Here is a 22,852-nt window from a genome sequence, read left to right as displayed (position 1 = left end):
GAGGCTGACGCCTGAAAAGGCGCGCCCACGCCGCACCGCACGAATCGGGCCACGTTCGCCCACCACCAGCAGAAGACCCGCGCGCACGACTTGCGACTCTGCGTCGTTTCAAACCAAGACGGAATATTCCTTCAGGGGTCTCTTTACCCTTGAAGGAACCGCATTTCGAGGCCTTACTGATCAAGGGATCGAAGCCTGGCCCTTCAGGGGGTTCGACAGGCGCCCCAGATCACCGGAGTCAGGGATTGCAGGGATGTGCCATACAAGCTACCCTTGAATGCGGAGTTCGAGACATCCTACGCAGTGTTCAAGGCCAGTCGAGGGTGCCTAGAAGGGGGATCCCATCGAGGGAGAGCGTCGAGCCCTCGGACCCTATCGAATGGGTCCGAGCCCCGCCTAGTGAACCCTCGCAAGCGCTTTATGAGACGTGTCTATGGACCACGAGCCGACCCCTATCGAATGGGGCACGGACGTCCACTTGAACAACCCACTAATAGCTCACTGAAGCAGCCATAGCTCGCGGCCCGGGCATGGGTAGCATGGTGCGCTTCACCCCTCCTCCCTGCGGAAGGGCGACGAGGGTCGTAATTAAAGTCGAGGGTTTCCCCTGAACGCCTTCACACGGGCCTAGGCTTGGGGGCTCCTCGCACACCACGGTTCAAAACCACACCCTCGAATAAATCGACAACCATCACTTATGAAGCTCCACGCGTAAACCGAACCCACCGCTATTAGCGTACGTCCCCCTAACGGCTAAAGCTGAACGCCAGATCGCCGTACCAGCACTAAGAGTGCCGAGGCCGGCTGAAAAAGTGCCGATGCCGGCTGAAAAAGACGCTGGACGGCCATCCCAGTAGAGCTACCCAGCGGGACAACGTTTATAGCCCTTGGACGAGCACAAACTCTCCTCCAAGGCCTCGGGGGCTACACCCGCGGGTGCGCTGACGCGCCCCCACGAAGGTGACTACACACATATTCGAGGGTCGTGACTCTCTATACACCCCTATACCCTCGGTAATCCTCCCCGCAGAGGAGAAAGGGGACTTTATTGCTCAAATGCAAGTAAAGATTACAAAGGATCACCGGCGCGAAGCCATCGAAAGATACAAACACATTGCCACCTACGTGGCAATTTTCCCTATCTTGGGGAGGAGCGAGCGACGAAGAAAGGCACCAAGCCCCTAGCTGTCGCAGCGGCGGGGCTGCTAGGGATGCGAGAAGCGGCCCCCAGACCTCACGGGTCCAGCGGGACGCTCTCCTCGCAAGCCTTCTTCTAGCGTCTCCTCCACCGAAGACCGCGCGGGGGGTCAAGCTGGCAGACAGCGCCCTCCGCACCGTCTCCCCGAGAGCAACCTTGTCGCCGGGGGGGACGATGCGAAAAACAGCCGCCGGACCTGGCGCCAGCGCCCCGGTCAGGCGTCTCCATCCCCCTTCAGGCTAGGGGACATCGCAGGAGCAGGACCCCACGGGCCCAATGCTCTTCCACTGATCCCACTGAAGCTGAGGGATGGTGCACACACCCACTCCGGTCTTCCCCAACCGCTCGCAAGCATTCTTCTAGCGCCAAAAGCTTAAAAAAGCCAGGCCACCCCATCTGGGGGCCGGTCGCAAAAAGGCAAAGGAAACATTACAAGATTTAGGCAATGCTGGAAGAAAGAGTCGGAAGGCTGGAGAAGAAGGGAAATCCCACGACCCCTATTTATAGCTGTGCCGGGCACAAAGCTTCGAGCTTTCCGAAGAGCGGAGGCTTGTATCGCCCGTGACAAAGCGGCGCTCCACGAGCAAAGGATGTCCTCGGTCCCTGCGCCGAGACACGATCGAACGAAATAAAGCGGAGCTGAGCCCCCGGATGCTAAGCGATGCAGCATCGGCCCTGGCCGGATGCCCTCGAACGGCGCGCCGTAAAGCAACTAGGAATGCTGGGGCCAAGGCCCTACGTACGGGATAGCACGATGGGAGCACCAGCTGCCAAGCAGCGGGTGCCACCGTCGCCCTGGCCCCCCTCAGTGCGCGGACACGTCTTGTCCTTCAAACAAACAAACAAACAAAGAGGCGCGCACCTCGAAGTACACCCCCCACGGGCGTACTATCCCGACCGGCGTGTTGTCGCACCCGCCGGGCCCGCGCTCAGGCGCGCCCAGCAGGTGCGCGACTTTGACTAAACACGTCGAGAGAGAAACCGCCGAATTACCCTTTGGACGAATCCCATGACTCGACCAAAGCCTCGGGGGCTACTGTCAGGTGCCACAATTAGGGACACCCTAATTGGAGTACTAAAACCACTTTCGAAAACACAAACACATGTTAAGGCAACTAGGCCCACAAAGGCCCCCGGCCTCCTTCCAAATCTGGAAGAGAGGAAAGGACTCAAAGAAGCCCAGCATGTGGCCCATTCGCACCCCTCTCAGGCCCACCGAACAATCTCCGCCCCGCTCGAGGGTAGCGGATCTACCCTCGGGCGGGTCACTCATCTCCGCCTCGCTCGAGGGCTCCCCTCGGGACCCTCGACCGCGCAATCGCATTTCCGCCTCGCTCGAGGACAGCGGACCTGCCCTCGAGCGGGTGGCCAATCTCCGCCTCGCTCGAGGCCATCTCTCGGCACAAGGGACAAGTGGCCCCGCCGCCCAACCGACCGCCGTACAAAGGCATTAAAGGCCAGCTACTCCGCCACGGCTCAAAGGACGGGCGGCGTCAGACTGCCACTCCCGCAGTGGATGTGACCGGCGTCCCGTCCACTGACCCCGGTCACCGCTCTACCATCCCAGCCGCTATAGCAGCACTGTGGAGCATTCAACGCGGTACAAGACAAGTTGGCGCCGCCCCCGTTACTGTCACGCCGACATCAACCATCCGAACACACCTCCCCCTGGGGAAGGGGTCTGGCGATGTCACGTGCCCTTCCGAGAGGGGCACTCCGCATGCGCGGGCGGGACCCCGGACCTCCCTCTTGTGGGGTCCGGGACTTCCACGCGCCCCCGGACCTTCTAGTGCGCACGCTCGCACCCCGACCAGGGGGTCCGGGACCGTCCCACGCCATTACTACCGCTGGGACTCTGCAGGACGGCCGCCGCCATCTCCACGAGACCAAGGACGGAGCCCAGGATGACGGCGACGTGCGTCGCCTTCCCACAGTACACTTCCTACAGTGTTCGACCACTGTACCCGCGATTCAGGGGAAAACGACGACTTCCGCGCCCCTACACTCATGTACGCCGCCCCTCCTTACAACTATAAAAGGAGAGGGTGGGCTTCCTTTTGGGCAGGCTGATCGACTCTCTCCAATCAAAGGTTGGAAGTAAGTTCTCTGAACTCCCCCTCAGAGGACTCTCAGCACGACTGAGCACTCATCTCAACCAACTCCACCTCTAGCAGAGACTTGGGAGCTTCTCTTCCTCTCTCGCCTCGCTTGTATCCCCTACTACGAGCACTTCGGGTGCAAGATAACACAGTGCCCTCGCACACCCCCTTTGCTGGACGTACGGCCCCACGGCCGGAACCAGGATAAAACCGTGCGTTACTGTGATTGCCTCTTGCATCATCATCTGGGACGAGGAAACACGCAGCATTTACTAGTTGGGATTCAGGCTCCACGGGTCGGAACGCCGACACCACGCCACGACATTTGGCACGCCAGGTAGGGGGCTTTAGCTAGTTTTAGCTCATCTCTTGCCCATCTCCATGGCTCGGGTGGTTGAGCACTCCCACCACGACGACGACGTGGAGATGACGGTGGGTGTGGCATCATCCGCGCCACACGCCTCTCGCCTTCCTGCGCCAGGGGCAACCGTGCCCGTGGAGCAGCCACCATCGGCAGCGGCGCGCGCTGCACGTCGGCAAGAGTCAGGGCACCCGTCAAGGGCCCCCTCACAAGCTGCGAGCGGCGGAGCGACAAATCCCAGCTCGCAGCATACCTCACTCATGTGAGGAAGCCCGCTCTGGCGGAAAGCCGACTCCGGTCGCACCAAGCCCACTCCGGTCGCACTAAGCCGACTCTGGTGGCTCTCTCCGGCGGAAAGCCGACTCCGGTCGCACCCCCAACTCTACATCTCTGTAAGTCCTACCCTTAGAGGCCCAGCAGGGAATAAAGTCTTTTCCTTTGTAACTAGGTAGTACTTCCGTGTGGTCCAGTCCGGTGAGCCTCCCCCGTGGAGGGGTCCGGACCTCTGTGAACCAGGTTCAGGGAAGCGTATTCACCCTCCGGGGAGGTCCGGAGTCGTGTAGCCGCTTATCCTGGTTCCGTACCCTAAGTCTGTATGCTCTAACTCCCTAGGGCGAGTACCGTAGTACCTAAGACTGGGGGCCCAGAGGTCCGGACAGCTCTGGCCTCATAAACCCATGTTCTGGCTTACATCGCACATCTCATGTACATCTAGTTATAAAGGAAAAGTTTATTCTCAGTTCGCCTATAAGAATGTTACATTCCAATTTCAATCTACGCATTCTGTTTGCACTAACCCCCACGTGGCTTCTTACTCTTGTGCGGTGATTGTGGTCCGAATTGAGTTGGCTAGTTAGTGACTTAGCTCGAGACCCCCTCATGGAAGAGAGGGGTTCGGACCCCTGGGAACCTGCAGGTTCAGGGAAGCGCACTCATTCTCCGGGGAGGTCCGGAGCCGTGTAGCCGCTTAGCCTGGTTCCGTACCCTAAGCCTGCACGCACCACCTCCTGTGAATGAGTGCCGTAGTACCTAGGACTGGGAACCTGGAGGTCCGGATTTTCTCTTAACCTAAATGCCGGCCCCTTGGGCTCCGTTCACTGAGCCTAGCTGTCTATCTCAAAGGATCACAACCAACATGATTTGGGACCCGTGGGCACGCTACTAAGCATCTACCTTGAGTCATGTGCAGGTCCAAACGTGATGATGCAGCAGGTGACCCAAAGGATGGACGACGCAGGACAAGACCCTTGCGGTGCGCACCGCTGGGCGCCAGAAGCAGCCAAGTTGCTCACAGTAGTGGCCCCACTTGCGGGTTCGTTGGCTCTCCCGAGGCGGGCCCAGGGACCACTGTCGGTACCCTGCAACTGGGGTACCCACTCATACTGTGCCAAGACTCGCGTAGTTATCCGTAACTACGCCCTAAGGAGCTGAGCAGCCGGACCCCTAGGGTCCGACTCCATCTCACCGGACCAACGGTCCCGAACCCGCTTCCCGCTCGGGGACGGGTCCGGTGTCACCACGTGTCCTAGAGGTGGAAATGCTCAGTACCTGTGGCCGCGGACCCGATGGGTCCGGGACCTCCACGTGCCATCCGGACTCCCGCAGATGGGTCCGGGACCTCCACGTGCCTATCCGGACTCCCGTGAGCTCTCGGCTCAGCTAGCTGATCGGGAGGGGTCCGGAGCCGCCACGTGTCACGCAGGCGCGGGCGCAAGCCTTCCGCTGGAAGCTCCCTCACCCACCCGCATTAAGTGCGAGTGGTTGAGGCAGGCTCTGCTGCCTCTGGGCACGGGGCAGCTTTTGTCAGTCCACACTGTGGATCTCCAGTTACCGAGCCGGCTCGTTAGTTACCAAGACAAGCATTAAAGACTCAGCGTCGCGCGCATGGGCGCCGAGTCATGATGACCAGCTACTGACTGGAGCAACAGTGAATGCTGCTATAGTGGACTGAGTCAGTAGTTCGGCGCTTCATCATGACCTCGACGCGCGGCTGCAGAGGCTAGACTCTACTCTGACAGGACAGCTCAAGACCATCCCTGGTCAGAAGCTACGCACGGAAGCCGACGACAAGATCTCCGGATCTGAGGCATTGAAGGCCAAAGTGTAGTTTATAATACATCGCCGGGTCCACATGTCGGGGCCTCGCTCAGTGTACGTGCTCCCCTTGGACATATAAAAGGGAGAGCACTCCCCCTAGAACACAGGTTCACACAAGCCCAGGCTCACGCTGGACTCAGCACCAAGCTCTCGCAGATACTCTCGAGATCCTCAGAGATCCTCAGAGACCCTCAGACTCTCTCGAGACTCTGTTGTGGATACACACAAGCTCACCCAGACTCAAGCAATACAGCACATAGTGGACGTAGGGTATTACGCTCCGGCGGCCCGAACCACTCTAAACTGCTGTGTTCATCGTGTTCTCCCTCTGCTCGTGTTTTTCCTCTGAGATCGGGCTAATCCTAACTAACCCCCGAGTACTCACCCTCTGGGTTTAGGCGGGTGCACTACGCCACCCGGCTATGGTTTGCCACGCCACGACATTTGGCGCGCCAGGTAGGGATCGAACCTACGGCCTTCTGCTTTAAAACAATTTGGCATCCTTTTCAATATGCCATGCTATGAGAAATTAAAATAATATGTATCCTTTAAAATTAAATGGGAGGAGAAGATTGTATGGGAAAATGAAACTATAGTTCAAATTAATAATAATGTATTTAAGGAACAAAGCTTTCAAGTTGCGCATTTTTTGCGTGGCTCAAAATATTAGTTAGGGACCAACATGTTTTATTTATTTTTTTTAGAAAACTTTAAAAAAAAGAATAAAAAACAATGCATGATCTTGTTGATGTGCTTTCTTGCACACAATGTTGATATCATGATTCTTGGCTTGACCAGCTTCTGAGATCATTCCTCTTTCCCAACTTCTTTTTGCGAAAAAGAACCCTTGTGGATTCCAACTTTTTTCCCCACTTGCAGGAATGTGGTCGACAATGGCTGTCAGTCAGAGCCACCAACGCCAAGGTTCCTCTCCTTTGTTTACTGCAAACATCCCAGCACTACCAAGGGCCACGAATGAGCCCTGCAAACATCCGACAATCCCCAAGAGAAGAGACCAAGCTGCGAATCCCCAGTCGCAGGCGAGCAAGAGCACAGCACCTAGCAACCGAAGTTAAGCTTGGGGATCCATCATCCATGGAGATGGCAGGCGCCGTCGGAACGGAATCGTGGCTGCCGTGTGACACCACGGTGGCGTCCTGCGTCGTCGGCGTCATCTTCTTCCTGCTGTACTTCTACGCGCCACACTGGGGTGTCAGGGACGTGCCGGCGCCGCCGGCCTTGCCCGTCGTGGGGCACCTGCCGCTGCTCGCCCGCCACGGCCCTGACGTCTTCTGCCTCCTCGCCAAGAAATACGGCCCAATCTTCCGGTAGCAAAGCATTAATTAATTTGCAAGTTTGAGTGTTCTTTTGAGTTTGTTTTGATCTGTCTGGAAGTAGGATTTGTGCGTGAGTGAGGTTTTGCGATGGCTGCAGGTTCCATTTGGGGAGGCAGCCCCTGGTGATCGTCGCTGACCCGGAGCTCTGCAGGGAGGTCGGCGTCCGGCAGTTCAAGAGCATCCCCAACAGGAGCTTGCCGGCGCCGATCGCCGGCTCCCCTCTCCATCAGAAGGGGCTCTTCTTCACTAGGTGACACGCTCCGCCGCGATGTACTTAATTTTGAAATTACCAACACTTGCGTTGCATCTCATCAGGGATGAACGGTGGTCGGCGATGAGGAACACGATCATCTCGCTGTACCAGCCGTCGCACCTCGCCGGCCTCATCCCCACCATGCAGCGCTGCATCGAGCGCGCCGCGGACGCCATCCCGGCGGCGGCGGCTCAGGAGCACGGCGACGTGGACCTCTCGGACCTCTCCCTCAAGCTGGCCACCGACGTCATCGGGCAGGCGGCGTTCGGCGTCGACTTCGGCCTCACGGTGACGAGCGGCGGCTGCGAGGCCGCGGAGTTCGTCAGGGAGCACGTCCACTCCACCACCACCCTCAGGATGGACCTGTCCGCGCCGCTCTCCGTCGCGCTCGGCCTCGTCGCGCCGGCGCTGCAGGGGTCGGCGCGGCGCCTGCTGCGCCGCGTCCCGGGGACGGCCGACTGGAGGGTCGCCCGGACCAACGATCGTCTGCGCGCGCGCGTCGACGAGATCGTGGCGGCGCGCCACCGTGAACGCGGCCGCGATGGCGACGGCGAGGGGGCGAGGAGGGACTTCCTGTCGGCGGTGCTCGACGCGCGGGACCGCAGCGCGGCGCTGCGGGAGCTCCTGACGCCGGAGCACGTGAGCGCGCTCACCTACGAGCACCTCCTCGCCGGGTCGGCCACCACGGCGTTCACGCTGTCCTCCGCCGTGTACCTCGTCGCCGGCCACCCGGAGGTCGAGGCCAAGCTGCTCGCGGAGGTCGATGCGTTCGGGCCGCCTGGCACCGTGCCGACCGCCGACGAGCTGCAGCACAGGTTCCCATACCTTGATCAGGCAAGCACACATCGTGCTACTGCTCAATCTCTGTAACCATTGTGCAGTGCAGGAAGCTGTGATCCGGCCATGAACTTTCCAGCTTCCATTTGCATCTTTGCAGGTGATAAAGGAGGCGATGAGATTTTACACCGTCTCGCCACTGATCGCCAGGGTGACGTCACAACAGGTGGAGCTCGGAGGCTACAAGCTCCCAAAGGTAGTATACAAAACCCATTTCCACTTCACACCAAACAGAGATCCTTGGCGTTCGTCCTGCTCACGGTTCACAGCGGCGGCCAGGGCACGTGGCTGTGGATGGCGCCGGGCGTCCTGGCCCGCGACGCCGCCAGCTTCACGGACCCCGGCACGTTCCGGCCGGAGCGGTTCGACCTGGCAGGCGAGGAGCAGCGGCGGCGGCACCCGTGCGCGCACATCCCCTTCGGCGTCGGCCCGCGGGCGTGCGTCGGGCAGCGGTTCGCGCTGCAGGAGGTGAAGCTGTCCGTGGTGCACCTGTACCAGCGCTTCGTCTTCCGGCGGTCGCCACGGATGGAGTCGCCGCCCGAGCTCCAGTTCGGGATCGTCCTCAGCTTCAGGCACGGCGTCAAGCTCGTCGCCGTCGAACGGCGCGTCGGCACCGCCTAGGCTTGTGCACTGAATACTGACGATGGGTGATGGCAAGCCCCGGCCACGGCCTGGCAGCCTGGAGCTTCCGTGCTTGGAGTTAGGCAACGTGGCAGGCTAGCTAGGCACATGAAGGCATGGCGCCACGGCCTTGCCTCTCTGCTCGGGAGATGAATTCACCTCCATGGATTTCCAACGCAAGCTCACAAGCAGCATCTCACCAAAAACTTCATCGGCATTGCACGGATGGTAATTTCATCTGTGCGAACCAGTTAATTAACCAAGCACCTCGTGCGCGCGAGTGGAACAAAGGGGACGCAAACAGACATAGACCAGCCAGCAATTCACCGAACACCCCGCGTGCAGGGAGCCAGGGATCGGACTGGGCAAAACGCATGCTCACAAGCAATTCATCGAACAGCTCGCATGAGCAAACCAGGGCAAACAGTTTGGCTCCAAAAACACATGCTCATCAACATCCATTAATTCGGCATCGCGAAGACCACGCGGTTCATCTTCCAGACACGATCAACAAAGACGGCGAGCACTACGGTTCTACTCCAAAATCTAGATAGGTTTGAGTTAATAGGTACTACCACTACTACTAGATAGCACTACTGATCCAATCCAACAACGAGGGCAGAAACACTGGTGCGCGAGTGCGAGTGGTGAGATCTCCCCGATCAGGCGGCGGCGCGGTACAAGGCGTAGAACATCGTGGCGTACGCGCCGCCCAGGAAGGCGAAGCCCATCTTGACGCCCTCCTTCAGGTAAATGGCAGCGACGACCTCCGCCTCCGCCCTCGCGCGCAGGAAGGCGAGCGCCTCCGCATCCGCCTCCGCCTCCCTGGCCGCGCGCATCTGGGCGCGCACCTCCTGCTGGACCAGCAGCGCGACCCGCTCCCTCTCGGCCTCGGTGGCGACGCCGCGGCGGCCGGCGGCGCTCGCCGCGCGGCGGGAGGCTTGGCGCAGCGCGGACTGCATCTCTCTCTCCTCTCCTCTCTCTCTCTCTCTTGCTCGCTGGCTCTCTGGTGGAATGCTTTTTCAGTTGCTGGCCTGGGAGGACAGGCACTGGCACCCGCTGGCAGTTATAGGAATCCGATGGGGGGAGCTGCCGTGCCTTCCACGTTTGCTAGACGCTCGATCGGAGCCGTTGGATTCGTCGAGATGAACCGCCGCGATGCGCCGGGGAGTTGGGCGCTTGTGGCCGGGGATCCATTTTTGATTCGAGGATTGGGGTAATTCACCACCTTCTCGGTCCTCACATTTTTATTTGGGTTTAGAATTGATCCCTTTGTTCGCCCAAATGCCACCTCATCACCGTTGAAATGAGAAACATTTGAGAATCGGCCTCCTCACAACGGGTTTGTTACTAGTTACCCGCAAAAAAAAGAAGGTTAGAGTTACGGTCCGGAACAAGAATACTGTATGTAAAAGGCTATTTTTCTAATTTCTTCATTGAATTATACAAGTGAAGTAGTTGTGTTTAGGTTTTCTCATTGATGTATTTCCCGTCGCCACACAGGCACAAGTACTGGGTACACAGGCTCGTGGCCCAGTCGGCACGCAGGCCCAATAGAGTTCTATTACATGGCCTTAGGTCCATACAGATGTAGCCCATGACATCCCCCCCTAAAAACAAACTCGCCGTTGCCATTTCAACAGAAATCAGCCAACGATCAGATTCACACAGTCTGGAAAAGTAGCTTGTAGTGTATTCAGATTCTCCCAAGTGACCCATGATGGTGGTAAGTTAGACCATTGCACCTGCACTTTGGGAATCATCCGGCTGCCCACCTTGCAGCGCTTGATAGCTCGCAGTTGAACAGGAAGCAATGGTGATGTAACAGAAATGCAAGATAGATCAGCGTCAGGACTAACCTCGGTACATGGTGGTAATGCCTTCTTCAGTTGAGAGACGTATACTACAGGATGGACTTGGCTTCCTGGAGGAAGTTGGAGCTTGTATGCTACTTCACCCACTTTCTGCAGTATATAAGGTAAGGACCAAAGTAGCTTTTGATTGGACCTCCTTGCCACAGATAGCTGCACATATGGCTGCAATTTAAGATAGACCCAGTCCCCTACTGTGAAGCTGCGTTCTGTTCTATTTTTGTCAGCCTGCATTTTCATCCTTGTTTGTGCTCTCTCTAGATTATGCTTCACAATTCTATGCATCTCTGCTCTGTTCTGTAACCAAGACTGCAATTCAGGCACTTGACACTGTGTCTCAGGTGTGATGCCAAAATGCCTAGGTGGATACCCATAGAGTACTTCGAATGGAGTTTTGCCGAGAGTGGAATGATACGTGGTGTTGTACCAGAACTCCGCCAATGACAACCATGAAGCCCATTGATTAGGACACGCTTGAATCATGCACCTCAAATATGTCTCCAAGCACTGGTTAAGCCTTTCTGTCTGTCCATCTGTTTGCGGATGGTAGCTTGAACTCATATTTAGTGTTGTGTCAGCTAGCTTGAACAATTCTTGCCATAAGTTGCTTGTGAATATTTTGTCCCTATCTGAAATTATGATCTGAGGCATTCCATGCAGCTTATACACATTATCCATGAATAGTTTTGCTACAGATGATGCTGTATATGGATGTGTGAGGGGCAGGAAATGACCATACTTTGAAAATTTATCAATGATGACTAGTATGGTGTCGAAGTGCTTGGATTTGGGTAGTCCATCAATGAAATCTAAGCTGATTGTATGCCATGAATTTGGTGGAATTGGTAACGGTTGCAGTAGCCCTGGATACTTGTTATGTTCAGATTTTGCTTTCAGACAGACCTCACAGTTGGTGACATACCTCTTTATGTCGTCCTTCATGCCTTCCCAAGCAAATAATTGATTGATTCTATTGTATGTGGCTGTTATACCACTGTGACCCCCAATGCCATTTGTGTGTAGAGCCAGCAGCACGGCCTTATGTGCTTCTTCATAGTTTCCTAACCAAATACGCCCCTTATAGCGGATGATGCCATCACTGAGAGTGTATCCTTTAGCATTAGAGCCTGTCACACTGAGCTCAGCCAGTAAGTCCTTTGTTGCGGGGTCCTTGAAGTAGGACTCAGCAATTGTTTCCAGCCATGTAGGCACTGCAGTGGATATGGCTGCTATTTCTGAATCAGATTGTGCCTTCCTGGAGAGAGCATCCGCTGCCTTGTTTTCTGGTCCTTTCTTGTACTGGATTCGGTACTGCAGCCCCACGAGTTTGATGAATGTCTTGTGCTGGAGTCCATGAGTCAACTTCTGCTCAGACAGATGGGTTAAGCTCTTGTGATCAGTTAAAATGGTGAACTCCTTATGCTGCAAATAGGATTTCCATTTACTTATAGCTAGCAGTATTGCAAGGCACTCCTTCTCATAGGTGGACATTGCTTGGGCTTTTGGTCCTAGGCCTTTGCTGAGATAGGCAATGGGATGCCCAGATTGCATCAGTACTGCCCCAATCCCCTTATCTGAAGCATCAGTTTCCAGTTGAAATTTCTTGGAGAAGTCAGGTAATGCCAGAATTGGTGCACTTGTGAGAGCTTGAAAACTGTCTTCCAGATTTGCATTCCACAAGAAGATTGCTCCTTTTTTCAGCAAGTCTAACAATGGTTTACTAATGGAACCATAATTTTTTATAAACTTCCTGTAATACCCTGACAACCCCAAAAAGCCTCTGAGTTTCTTGATGTCAGTTGGTGTTGGCCAGTTTTGCACTACTTGTACTTTGCTTGGTTCTGTTGCTACACCTTGGGCACTGATGATGTGCCCTAAGTACTCTAGTTGGTTTTGTGCAAAAGAACACTTGGACCTCTCCAGCAATAGCTTGTTGGCTTGCAATATAGCAAAGACTTCCTTGAGATGTTCGATGTGATCCTCCATGGACTTGCTATAAATCAGTATATCATCTACGAACACCAATACACTCTTCCTCAGCATTGGGGCAAATATGTCATTCATGATTGCTTGGAATGTCGCTGGGGCATTAGTAAGGCCAAAGGGCATGACCTTGAACCCCCAGTGGCCATTGTGTGTTTTGAAGGCGGTCTTGTGTTCATCTGCTAGTAGCAATCTGATCTGGTGATATCCAGATCTCAAGTCCAGTTTGGTGAACCACTATGCTCCATGTAACTCATCCAGGAGTTCATCTGTTATGGGAAGTGGATATTTTTTTTCACAGTTATGTTGTTGAGGTGCCTGTAGTCGACACAGAATCTCCAAGTACCATCTTTTTTCTTCACCAATAGTACTAGAGAGGCAAATGGGCTTGTGCTCGGCTTGATTATCCCTTGCTGCAGCATATCTTTGAGTTGTCTCTCTATCTCATCCTTCTGGGCTGGAGAGTATCTGTAAGGCTTGAGGTTAACAGGTTGGGTGCCCTGTTGCAGTGGTATGGAGTGATCATACTTCCTTTGTGGTGGCAGCCCCTTAGGGTCTTGAAACAGAGTAGCATGCTGATCTAGTACTTGCTGCAGCTCTGGAGGTACTTCTGTAGATTTTGTTTGTGTTTCATCATGTGGTGCCAATTGGACAATTTGTGCTACCCCTCTCTTTCTGATCAGGCCCTTGAGCTTCTTGACTGTAATCTTCTTACAGTGTGTTGTGTTATCCTTAACCCCACTGAGTGAATTCTCTTTCCTTGATGACTGAATCTCATCCTTTTTCTCTTCCAATGCACCCACATTGGGCTATGTTGCTCCAGCCAATCAATGCCCAGAATTATGTCATAGCACCCTAAGGCCAAAACTCTTGCTTCAGTGGAGAAAGTATGCCCCTGAGCCCACCATGTTAGCTGATTAACTTTTCTGGTACTCCTTAGTAAGCCCCCATTGGCCATTTTCACTTGTGTTGCTGGAATATCAACAGTTGGCAGCTTTAGAGACTGCACTAGTGCCTCACTCACAAAGGTGCCTGAACTGCCTGAATCAATTAAGATGAGGACCTCTGTGTGTTGTATCAGCCCTTGAATCCTGATGGTCTTTGTTGCCCTGTGTACCTTCTGCAGCAAAGGCAGACAAGGACAATAATTCTTCTTCACTATCTTGGCTACTGTTGTCAGTTCCAGCTTCACTTTGTTCTTCATGCTGCAACAGCTCCATCAGTTCTTCAACTACATGTAAACCCACTTGTTTGGGACAGCGATGTTGTGGGCTGTATTGTTCCCCACATTTCATGCAGAGACCACTTGCTCTTCTTTTTGCTCTCAGGGCTTCGTATTTGTTGTCCCATTTGTTCTTGTTCTGATACTTGTCTACTTGAGGCTTCTCTGCTATGGCAGGATTGTTCAGCACACCAGCAGTTGGTGTAGAGCTTGAGGTTTTGACAGCACTCCTGCTGTATTCTCGGGCTCCGGAAGAAAACCTTTTGTTTGATGCTTCCAGCAACTCTTCCTGCATTAAAGCCAATGATAACGCGGCATCAACTGTTCTAGGTTTATGTAGTGTTATGGCATTGCGTATGGGATATTTCAAGCCATCTAAGAACTTTTGAACAAAGAACATCTCTCCTATGTCCTTGTTATGAACTAGAATTCTATGCTTGGTAGTTTCAAATCTACCAGCGTATTCAAGCACATCCTCAGTTTGCCTAATGGAAAGGAGATCTAACTTAGGCAACTTGAACTCTCTAGAGTCATACTGGTGAGTAAACATGTTCTGCCTTCTAGTGCTGGTCTCAGGGAAATCAGTAGCCAAGAAAGTGGAATTGGGAAACTGATTCTCACCCTTAACTAGGGTGTGATGGAGAGAAGAGTTCCTCCCATCAGCACCCTGGTAGCGTGGTACGACGCGGTGGCCGTTGGCCCGCCCCTCTTCCTCGCGCGGCGGGGCCTGAGGCGGAGCAGTAGTGGTTGCTGCTTCCAAGGCCTCGATGCGCTACGTGAGATTCTTCATCGACATGCTGAGTTCGGTGGAGATTGAGTCGGCGTTGATACTCCACGTGTTGAGACCGTCGACGGTGGTGAGCAGCTTGAGTTGCCCAGCCTGGAGGGCCTTCACTTCGGTGACAAGGAGATCGAGTTTCTCCTCCGCCGTGGCCATCCTTGCTGTTAGGGTTGGTGGTTTCCGGCCGCGTTGGCGAGATTTTGGGGGCGGTGGTGGTGGTGGTGGGCTTGGGGAAGGTGAACTGGGTTGTGGATTGAGTGGAGGTCGGGAAGTGGTGGCGGTGGTGGATGGTGGCGCCAAGGTCAACTAATCCGGCGGGACAGGACAGGATCGAGTCGCCGCGGTGGAGAGGAGGCTCTGGATACCAAATGTCACGCTCCTGGGGTAACTTCGCCGGTGTCGCGTACAGCGGGGGGCGAGGTCGGCGGCGCCACCTCGGCAGAGCAAGCGAGGGAGAGAGAGGAACAGTAGTTGTGTTTAGGTTTTCTCATTGATGCATTTCCCGTCGCCGCACAGGCACAAGTACTGGGTACACAGGCTCGTGGCCCAGTCGGCACGCAGGCGCAATAGAGTTCTATTACATGGTCTTAGGTCCATACAGATGTAGCCCATGACAGTTCGTTTCTGCTGATCGATTCTTCAGCCGGCGCAACAACTCTGCACGCCGAACGCTCTGCATTCCACTCCGCTCGCGCGGTAGCGTCTGCTGTGCATGCGCACGTTAGCCTAAGGAAGTCAGTTAGAGATCCATACCTCCGTTTTATTCAAAATCGATCACTCGTTTTATTCAAAAAAATTTAAAACACGTAATGTGTTTGACTGTTGAGTAAATCTGTTTACTGTTTCAGTCTTTATTAACCCAAGATTCTAGTATATCGCAATCACCAAATTCCATGAAGTGAGAATAGAATACTGAAGAGAGTGATACTGACACCGACGTTGCACTGTTGCAGTGTTATGGTGTCACTCAGGGCCGGCTATTGGGCCATGCGGCGGAGGCGACCGCCGGGGGCCCACGGAGGAAGGGGCCCAACAACAAATATACATTACACAGGTTGGCCTGCTATCGACGACAGCGAGACGAGGCACCAGGCGACTTTGCCTCCTCCCTTAGCCCCTGCCGGCCCTGATCGCTGCCACCTTGCTGCGTTGCAGGTTCTGCGCCCCTACCCCACCCTGTGTTCTCTCCTGCTGTGCTCCTGTCGCCGTCGCCCTGCCCAGCTGCCCTGCAGCCTGCAGGGTCCTCCGCCCTACCCCTTCTTGATTGTGATTGGTAATTCCTATTTAATACTTTATCTAGTGTCTTAGATATTTAGTTCTTTCCGATTCCAGCGAGGTAGCGATCAGCGAATTAGTGACCATGACTTGCTTTTCTAATTAGGTCTTAGATGTTGCCCAAGAAACAATTGTCAGGTGCTCAGAAAAGAAAAAAGAGAAAACATGATGATCAATTGGCTGAATCGCAAAAAGGTGCTTTACATAAGTTTTTTGTCAGTTCAAGTACTGTTGATGTCAATGAAGTTCAAGGGCAGGAATATGATCATGGGCAGCAGGAACATGACCATAATTTAAATGTAGAAGATGAAGTCAATGAAGATGGTCCAATGGATGATAGAGTGAGGCAGGAAAATTTGCATCCCTCGTCTGATCATGAAAATTCAAATGGTGCTGAACTAGATGGTTCTGGTTTACCAATTTATGATCCTAGAACATGGGATAATCTTGACAATAGCAAAAGGGATATCTTAATTGAAAAGGGGCCTGTGAGAGAATTGAATCTTGTTTTCCCTAAGGATGCCATTGGAAGACATTTTTCATATGCTTACTACTCTAGAGATTTAACTAATGGTGAGTCTGTAGATAGAAAGTGGTTGGTTTACTGTAAACATGGGGACAAAGTATATTGTTTTTGCTGCAAATTGTTCAAGTCAAACAAAAGCAAGTCTTTTTTAGCATCTGATGGAGTAAGAGACTAGCAGCGTCTTAGTAGGAAACTCAGAGAACATGAGAGTAGTGTTGAGCATCTGACAAACATGAATACATGGAATGAAGTTAGATTGAGGTTAAGCAAAAATCGAACAATCGATGATGATATGCAACGGGAAATCTCAAATGAAAAAGAGCGTTGGAGACAAGTTCTGGTAAGAATAGTTTCTGTTGTGAAGTTTCTTGCTAAACATAATTTAGCCTTTCGAGGATCAAATGAGAAGCTTTATCAAGATAATAATGGCAATTTTCTAGACACAGTTGAAATGATTGCTGAGTTTGATCCCGTGATGCAAGAACATATTAGGCGCATTAAAAGCAAGGAAATTCATAATCATTATCTTGGCCATAATATTCAGAATGAGTTAATTTCTCTTCTTGCGAGTGCCGTGAAGAATTATATCTTGAAGATTGTCAAGGATGCTAAGTATTTCTCTGTTATCTTGGATTGTACCCTAGATGCAAGCCATGAAAAACAGATGACCCTAATTGTGCGTTGTGTCAATATGTCAAGTGGCATTCCAAGAGTGAAGGAGTTTTTTCTAGGGTTCTTAAAAGTTGATGACACATCAGGGTTGGGCCTTTTTGAGGTGTTGATAGATACATTACAGAAACTGGATTTGAATGTTGCTGATGTGAGAGGTCAAGGTTATGACAATGGTTCCAATATGAAGGGACATACGAAAGATGTACAGAATCATTTGCTTCAAATTAATCCCAAAACATTATACATGCCATGTGCATGTCACAGTCTAAATCTCATTTTTTGTGATATGACAAAATCTTGCAGACAAGCTATTTCATTCTTTGGTGTACGAGGCGTCGAAGATTCCGGCGTACGCGCCGCCCATGAAGGCGAAGGCCTCCCTCTTGCGCAGGAGGGCGAGCGCCTCCGCCTCCTCGGCGCGCATCTGGGCGCGCACCTCCTGCTGGACCAGCAACGCGACCCGCTCCCTCTCGGCCTCGGCGGCGTCGCCGCGGCGGCCGGCGGCGCACGCCGCGCGGCGGGAGGCTTGGCGCAGCGCGGACTGCATCTCTCTCGCTCGCTGGCTGTCTGGTGGTCGAATGCTTTTTCAGTTGCTGGCCTGGGACTGGCGCTGGCACCCACTGGCAGATATAGGAATCCGATGGGGGGAGCTGCCGTGCCTTCCACGTTTGCTAGACGCTCGATCGGAGCCGTTAACGCTCCGCCAAGATCGACGGCTGCGATGCGACGAGGAGTTGAGAACTTGAGATACGGTCAGGCTTATTTTGTTCATGGGCGGTCCATGTCCATCTAACTATGATAGTGGACTGATCTCAGGGTTGAGATGTAGGTCTGCCTGAGCCACTCGTATTAATTTGATTTTTAAAAAAGGTTCGTGTGAATTTGTGAGTAGTATGCAGCTTCACAATGCATACTTTGACATCAAATTTTATGATCTATTTAAGAGTAGGACAATATTTATCTTTATAAATACTATATTGGAATTGCTCATGTCGTCCAAGTGGAAGATTGCTGAATTTCACATGTTATATGTACAGTTTTTTTTTTTGCCAAACAATGATATACATTTGCTCACAAGATATGTTGTGACTTGCACAAGCTCATGCCATTAACTAATAACTACAACTAAGTTCCCAGAAAAAGAATATTCCAACCTAGTAATTGAAAAGGAACAGGTCAATCAATAGTTCAGTTTGCGACATCACAGGTCAGTGGAAAAGTTTAAATCAGGGAAATAGTTAGGGAACTGAATGCAGTGAATCAATCTATGTGCAAAACTGGTATTTGAAGATACCTGGACGGCTACACCTATCTGTGTACAGATTCCATGTGCCTCTATTCACACGATCTGTGTAATGTTTGTGACATGTTATTCAGAATATTATCTAGCGAGATGGCAGCCTACAAAAAATCGGCTCCATCGTCCTCTCAGCCTGCAGGACAAAGTATATCAGTCACCACGACTCCTGTTCTTCTCAATCGCCAAAAGACCACTATCCTTCTTCGTATTTCAATCTCATTCCTAGTTTCTCATATCATTGTCAAACATCACCTATATGTTTCCTTCCTTGAAGCACACTGCTCCTGTGTCCTGAGAAAGATGCGATTGCTTCTGTAAGGTACAGAATCATGATAAGATAAAGCAGCAGTTTGATCCGAAACATCAAAAACAGCAGAACAACTATAGCTCTGTCCTCCAAAATAACAAAGGAGGTTGCTACATAAAGTAATAATTGAATGCATGCAACTATGTGTTGGTGGATTTCTCACCTGATGGTTTGCATGAAGGAATCGTTGGTGGCTGTTTGTAGCAGAGGCCGGAGAGTAATTCCATTAGCTAAAAAAATGAAGGTATGATCCTGGTCGAACTTGCAGGCAAACATCAAAGATAAAACCAGTCAGCCGAGGCCACTATGATACTCTTCCAGTTCCTGATAGGCCTATCCTGTTGCTAGTATAAACCTGAACTGACCAAGCTTCCATGAGTGGGTTTCACCTTCACCATTTTAATCCATGAGAAATTATCATTCATAATGAATATTTGCTTGTGTGGATCTGACTGAGTTAACATATTTCTGTGTAAAGTACATACTACCAAGAAAAGCCTGTCATCTAGAATACTGATTTCTTTTGAACATCAGTATTTGCACTCTTGACAATATTTTGTGGTTACCCAATAGCAGATTGCAGAAGAATATGGTGTTATTAGATCTCTGCTGTTTCTGATGCTTCATCGATCAGTTCAATTAGTAATGATGGATGGATCTCAATGGAAGGAGGAACACGTAACAGGAGATAAGGAGGTGCAAAGTCTACATCTTCATCAGGTTTGTGTGAGACTCCTTAGTAACATGAGGAAAGGGTTCATATGTATAGTCCATTGATCAACTGAAATCTTTTGATTGGACCAAATTAAAATGAGGTCCTCACAGGGCCATAGGAAGACTGAGTCCATATTCAGCAACCAATTACTGATGACATATGCTGCTTGATTAAAAATTACTCAGTGAATTCCCATAGCTGCAAGGACTTAATGAGTGAGGAAGAAAAAGGACTTATGAACAAGGAATATCAGACAAATGTTGTTTGCTTTCCCTGTGTCTCAATATGATAAGGATCATCCAAAACAAAGACAAGATGTATCTAGGGTGTTTGGTTTGAGTAACCACCTCAATAGGATCACTTTTCTATAAAATTTCAGCCATGAGAGCTGTGGCGATGATTTTCAACCCAGCTTACTACTTGAAAACAACTACTAGGTTACAAGTCAAGCTCAGTCCATTCAGAATCTAGTTCCTCAGAAGAAAAATTCAATACATTTTATTTTAATGCAAATAATGATTAAAATATTTCAAGCAGTGAAGTGAACAGACCAAACTGTTAAAACCAATGAAGCAGCTAATTATCAACTATTGTAAATAACAAGATAAGTATGTTAAACTTACATGCTTCGCACAGTCAAATCATCTGATACTGGCATCAGTAAGTGCAAGTATGGTAAATGGTATTAACCTGTATCAAATACAAATGGCATTGTTTGACTATCAATGGACCATGACTCAGAAGCCACATCAATAAAAGATGACAAATATTGCTAGTAAACAGATTATAATTTTACCTAGAATACATGATAGATAATAAAGATACATCCAACCTAGTCATTATATTTTTTGCACAAAATATACCAAAAGAAATTTAGCAAGATTATTGTAGCATGTCAGGTGACAATGCTATATTTGTAGCTATTCAGTTGATCTTACCATTGCATCATTTCAAAACTTGAGTTCCTCCTTTGAGTGCAGCAAAATCCCCTCATTTGTTTGCTAGATTCTGTATCCAGCTAATGGGAATATTTGTCCTGCCTTCTCAAATTTGGCATCCAATGAAGATTGTTGAGCAAATTGACTGAGATAAAAGTATCAGAAGCATACTGAACCACACAGCGCCATGTGCTTCCATGCTGCGAGGGCAGTTTCGGTTTAGTGAATAGTGATGATGTCTATGTTATTCAATTGCAGATTTGTTGACACTATATCAACAGAAAAGACTATCCCTTTATACCTTGTAATGGTGCAAGCTCAGGTGTCACCACCAGAAACAGTATCATCTTCTTTACAAGAGATTAAAACACTTTCCATTTCAGTCTGAAGACTCGATGCTTCCTCCATGTCCCCCAATTTCTGGTACTTGCTTATCAGACAGTTATAAGCCATTTTATCAGGAGTAATACCATTCCCAATCATTTCTGAAAGAACTTCTTTAGCCTCTTGCATCATATTCATATTACAGAAGCCCCGAATGAAGCAAGTATATGTATAAAGATCGAGTTGCAAACCACTTTCGATCATCTTGGCCTTGAGTGCAAAGGCATCCTGGAGATTTCCCTGCTTCAGGTACCCATTAATAAGAGAAGTGTATACAACTTTGTCAAGACACATACACTTGTCAACCATTTCATTCAACAACTGCATAGCCTTATCCAAGGAGCCATTCTTGCAAAAACCATCAATTAAGGCAGTGTAAGCCTGTACATTTGGTTCTAGACCTAAGTCTCTCATTTTGTCAAAATGGGAGACTGCCTCAGCAATTGATCCTGCTTTGCACAATCCATCAATTAATGCACAGTAAGTTACAGCATTAGGCTGGAACCCAGAATTCAGCATCTTGTGGAGCAGGGCAATGGCCTCTGACTCTTTTGCTGCTTTAAAGCAAGCATCCATTACCGTCGTATAGATGACAGTATTTGGTTTCAAACCACAGCCATCCATTTTATGTAACAGCTTCTTAGCTTCATCCACCTTTTGAACATTACAGAGACCCCAAATGAGGGTGCCATAGAGTGAAACATCAAGTTTCATTCCTTTATTCTTCATCTCACTTAACAAATCCAAAGCTCTTTCACTGTTCTTATTCATGAAGTGACCATGGATCAGTGTAGTGTACAACAATTCGTTGGCTTTAACTCCAGCTCTGTCCATCAGCCTCAAAACACTATCCGCTTCAGCAACCTTACCCGCTTTGCAGAGGCCATCAACCAAAACAGTGTACGTGATCACATTCAGCGCTACCCCCTGCTGTACCATTTCATCAAGCAATACAATAGCATCATCAAGTCTCCCTGCCTTGCAAGTGCCATCAACTAATGAAGTATAAGTGAACTCATTCGGCATCATTCCCCTAATCCTCATCTGTGCAAACAGCTTCATTGCTTCCCGGACCAAACCCTCTTTGCAAAATGCATCAACAAAAGTGCTAAATGTGACCACATTTGCCATCACTCCCTGCTTCTTCATCTCCCCAAAGTAGTTGTATGCCTTCTCCATCCTCCCAAATTTGCAAAAGCAATTGACCAATGCATTGTACGTGACAACATCAGCTGCACATCCAGACTTCCTCATCTCCCCCACCAGCAACTCCACCTTCTCCAGCTCCCCGCACTTGCCATACCCGTCAATCAAAGAATTGTAAGTGACGACGTCCGGCGAGCAGCCCATAGCCTTCATCCTAAACAAGAGTGCCCTTGCCTCTGCAAGCTCCCCCTCCTTGCACAGGAAATCGATCACGATGTTGAACGTGAACACGTTGGGCGCGGGCAGCTGGTCGAAGAGCCACTTGACGAGCCGGCCGCGGCGGTCGCGGGCAAGGCGGAGGAGAATGTGGTTGCAGGTGCGGGTGTTGGGTGGCACGCGCAGCTCCCGCACGCGGGCAACGGCGCGGACGGCGTCGTCGAGGAGGCCGCGGTCGGTGAGCAGGGAGAGGAGGGTGTCGGCGACGGAGGGGAGAGCACTGCGGCGGGGCCCCAGCGCGAGTGCCGCACGGTGGAGAAGGTCGACGAGCGAAGCGGCGAGGTGGGGGCGGTGGCCAGCGCCGAGCAGGCGGCCGAGGAGGCGGCGGGAGTGCGCGAAGAGGCCGGCGCGGGCGGCGAGGTGGGCGGCGAGGCAGACGTGGGCGGAGGAGGGGAGGGGGTGGGAGAGGAGGTGGTCGGGGTCGACGGCGTGTAGGGAGTGGAGGGTGCGCAGGCGGTCGGAAATGGGAGTGGCGGAGGCGGCGGTGGAGAGGGCGGCGGCGTAGGCGCCGAGGGCGAGGCGGAGGAGGGTAGGTTTCCGGCGAGGCCAGAGACGGAGGAGGAGGTGGCGGCGGCACGGGGGGAGGGATAGCATGATTTGACCGCCTCCCTCCGGCGGCGGCGAGGGGGGAGGGAATCAGGCCATGAAGAGAG

General features: G+C 51.6%; 2 protein-coding genes across 7 annotated transcripts; one reads left to right on the top strand and one right to left on the bottom strand.

The window, feature by feature from the left end:
* Positions 1 to 6,639: 6,639 nt before the first annotated feature.
* LOC120670869 (cytochrome P450 711A1-like) lies at positions 6,640 to 9,066 on the top strand. Its single transcript, XM_039951047.1, has 5 exons — positions 6,640 to 7,083; positions 7,190 to 7,342; positions 7,408 to 8,179; positions 8,283 to 8,378; positions 8,462 to 9,066. Exons 1-5 carry the CDS (start codon positions 6,731 to 6,733, stop codon positions 8,801 to 8,803), a joined length of 1,716 nt encoding a protein of 571 aa, XP_039806981.1. The 5' UTR covers positions 6,640 to 6,730; the 3' UTR covers positions 8,804 to 9,066.
* A 9,225-nt stretch (positions 9,067 to 18,291) lies between these two features.
* On the bottom strand, positions 18,292 to 22,852 carry LOC120670511 (putative pentatricopeptide repeat-containing protein At2g02150). Of its 6 annotated transcripts, none has more exons than XM_039950623.1 (5): positions 20,695 to 22,852; positions 20,394 to 20,593; positions 20,079 to 20,145; positions 18,904 to 19,653; positions 18,292 to 18,745 (listed from the first exon to the last, which is right to left on the bottom strand). In XM_039950623.1, the coding sequence occupies exon 1, from the start codon at positions 22,791 to 22,793 to the stop codon at positions 20,712 to 20,714; it is 2,082 nt and encodes a 693-aa protein (XP_039806557.1). In that variant the 5' UTR covers positions 22,794 to 22,852; the 3' UTR covers positions 18,292 to 18,745; positions 18,904 to 19,653; positions 20,079 to 20,145; positions 20,394 to 20,593; positions 20,695 to 20,711. The 6 variants fall into 6 exon arrangements, with proteins under 6 accessions (XP_039806557.1, XP_039806558.1, XP_039806559.1 ...); XM_039950624.1 differs by having other exon boundaries at positions 18,292 to 18,724; XM_039950625.1 differs by having other exon boundaries at positions 18,904 to 19,129.

This window comes from Panicum virgatum, chromosome 4N (assembly GCF_016808335.1).
Source record: "Panicum virgatum strain AP13 chromosome 4N, P.virgatum_v5, whole genome shotgun sequence".
NCBI lineage: Eukaryota > Viridiplantae > Streptophyta > Magnoliopsida > Poales > Poaceae > Panicum > Panicum virgatum.
This window is presented reverse-complemented; position numbering and strand designations above follow the sequence as displayed.

Excerpts from the sequence above, each read along its gene's own strand:
- LOC120670511 (XM_039950623.1), bottom strand. The coding sequence starts at position 22,793 with ATGCTATCCCTCCCCCCGTGCCGCCGCCACCTCCTCCTCCGTCTCTGG.
- LOC120670869 (XM_039951047.1), top strand. The coding sequence starts at position 6,731 with ATGAGCCCTGCAAACATCCGACAATCCCCAAGAGAAGAGACCAAGCTG. Across the intron at positions 8,180-8,282 it reads GGTTCCCATACCTTGATCAG|GTGATAAAGGAGGCGATGAG; the intron begins GCAAGCACACAT and ends GCATCTTTGCAG. Across the intron at positions 8,379-8,461 it reads GAGGCTACAAGCTCCCAAAG|GGCACGTGGCTGTGGATGGC; the intron begins GTAGTATACAAA and ends AGCGGCGGCCAG.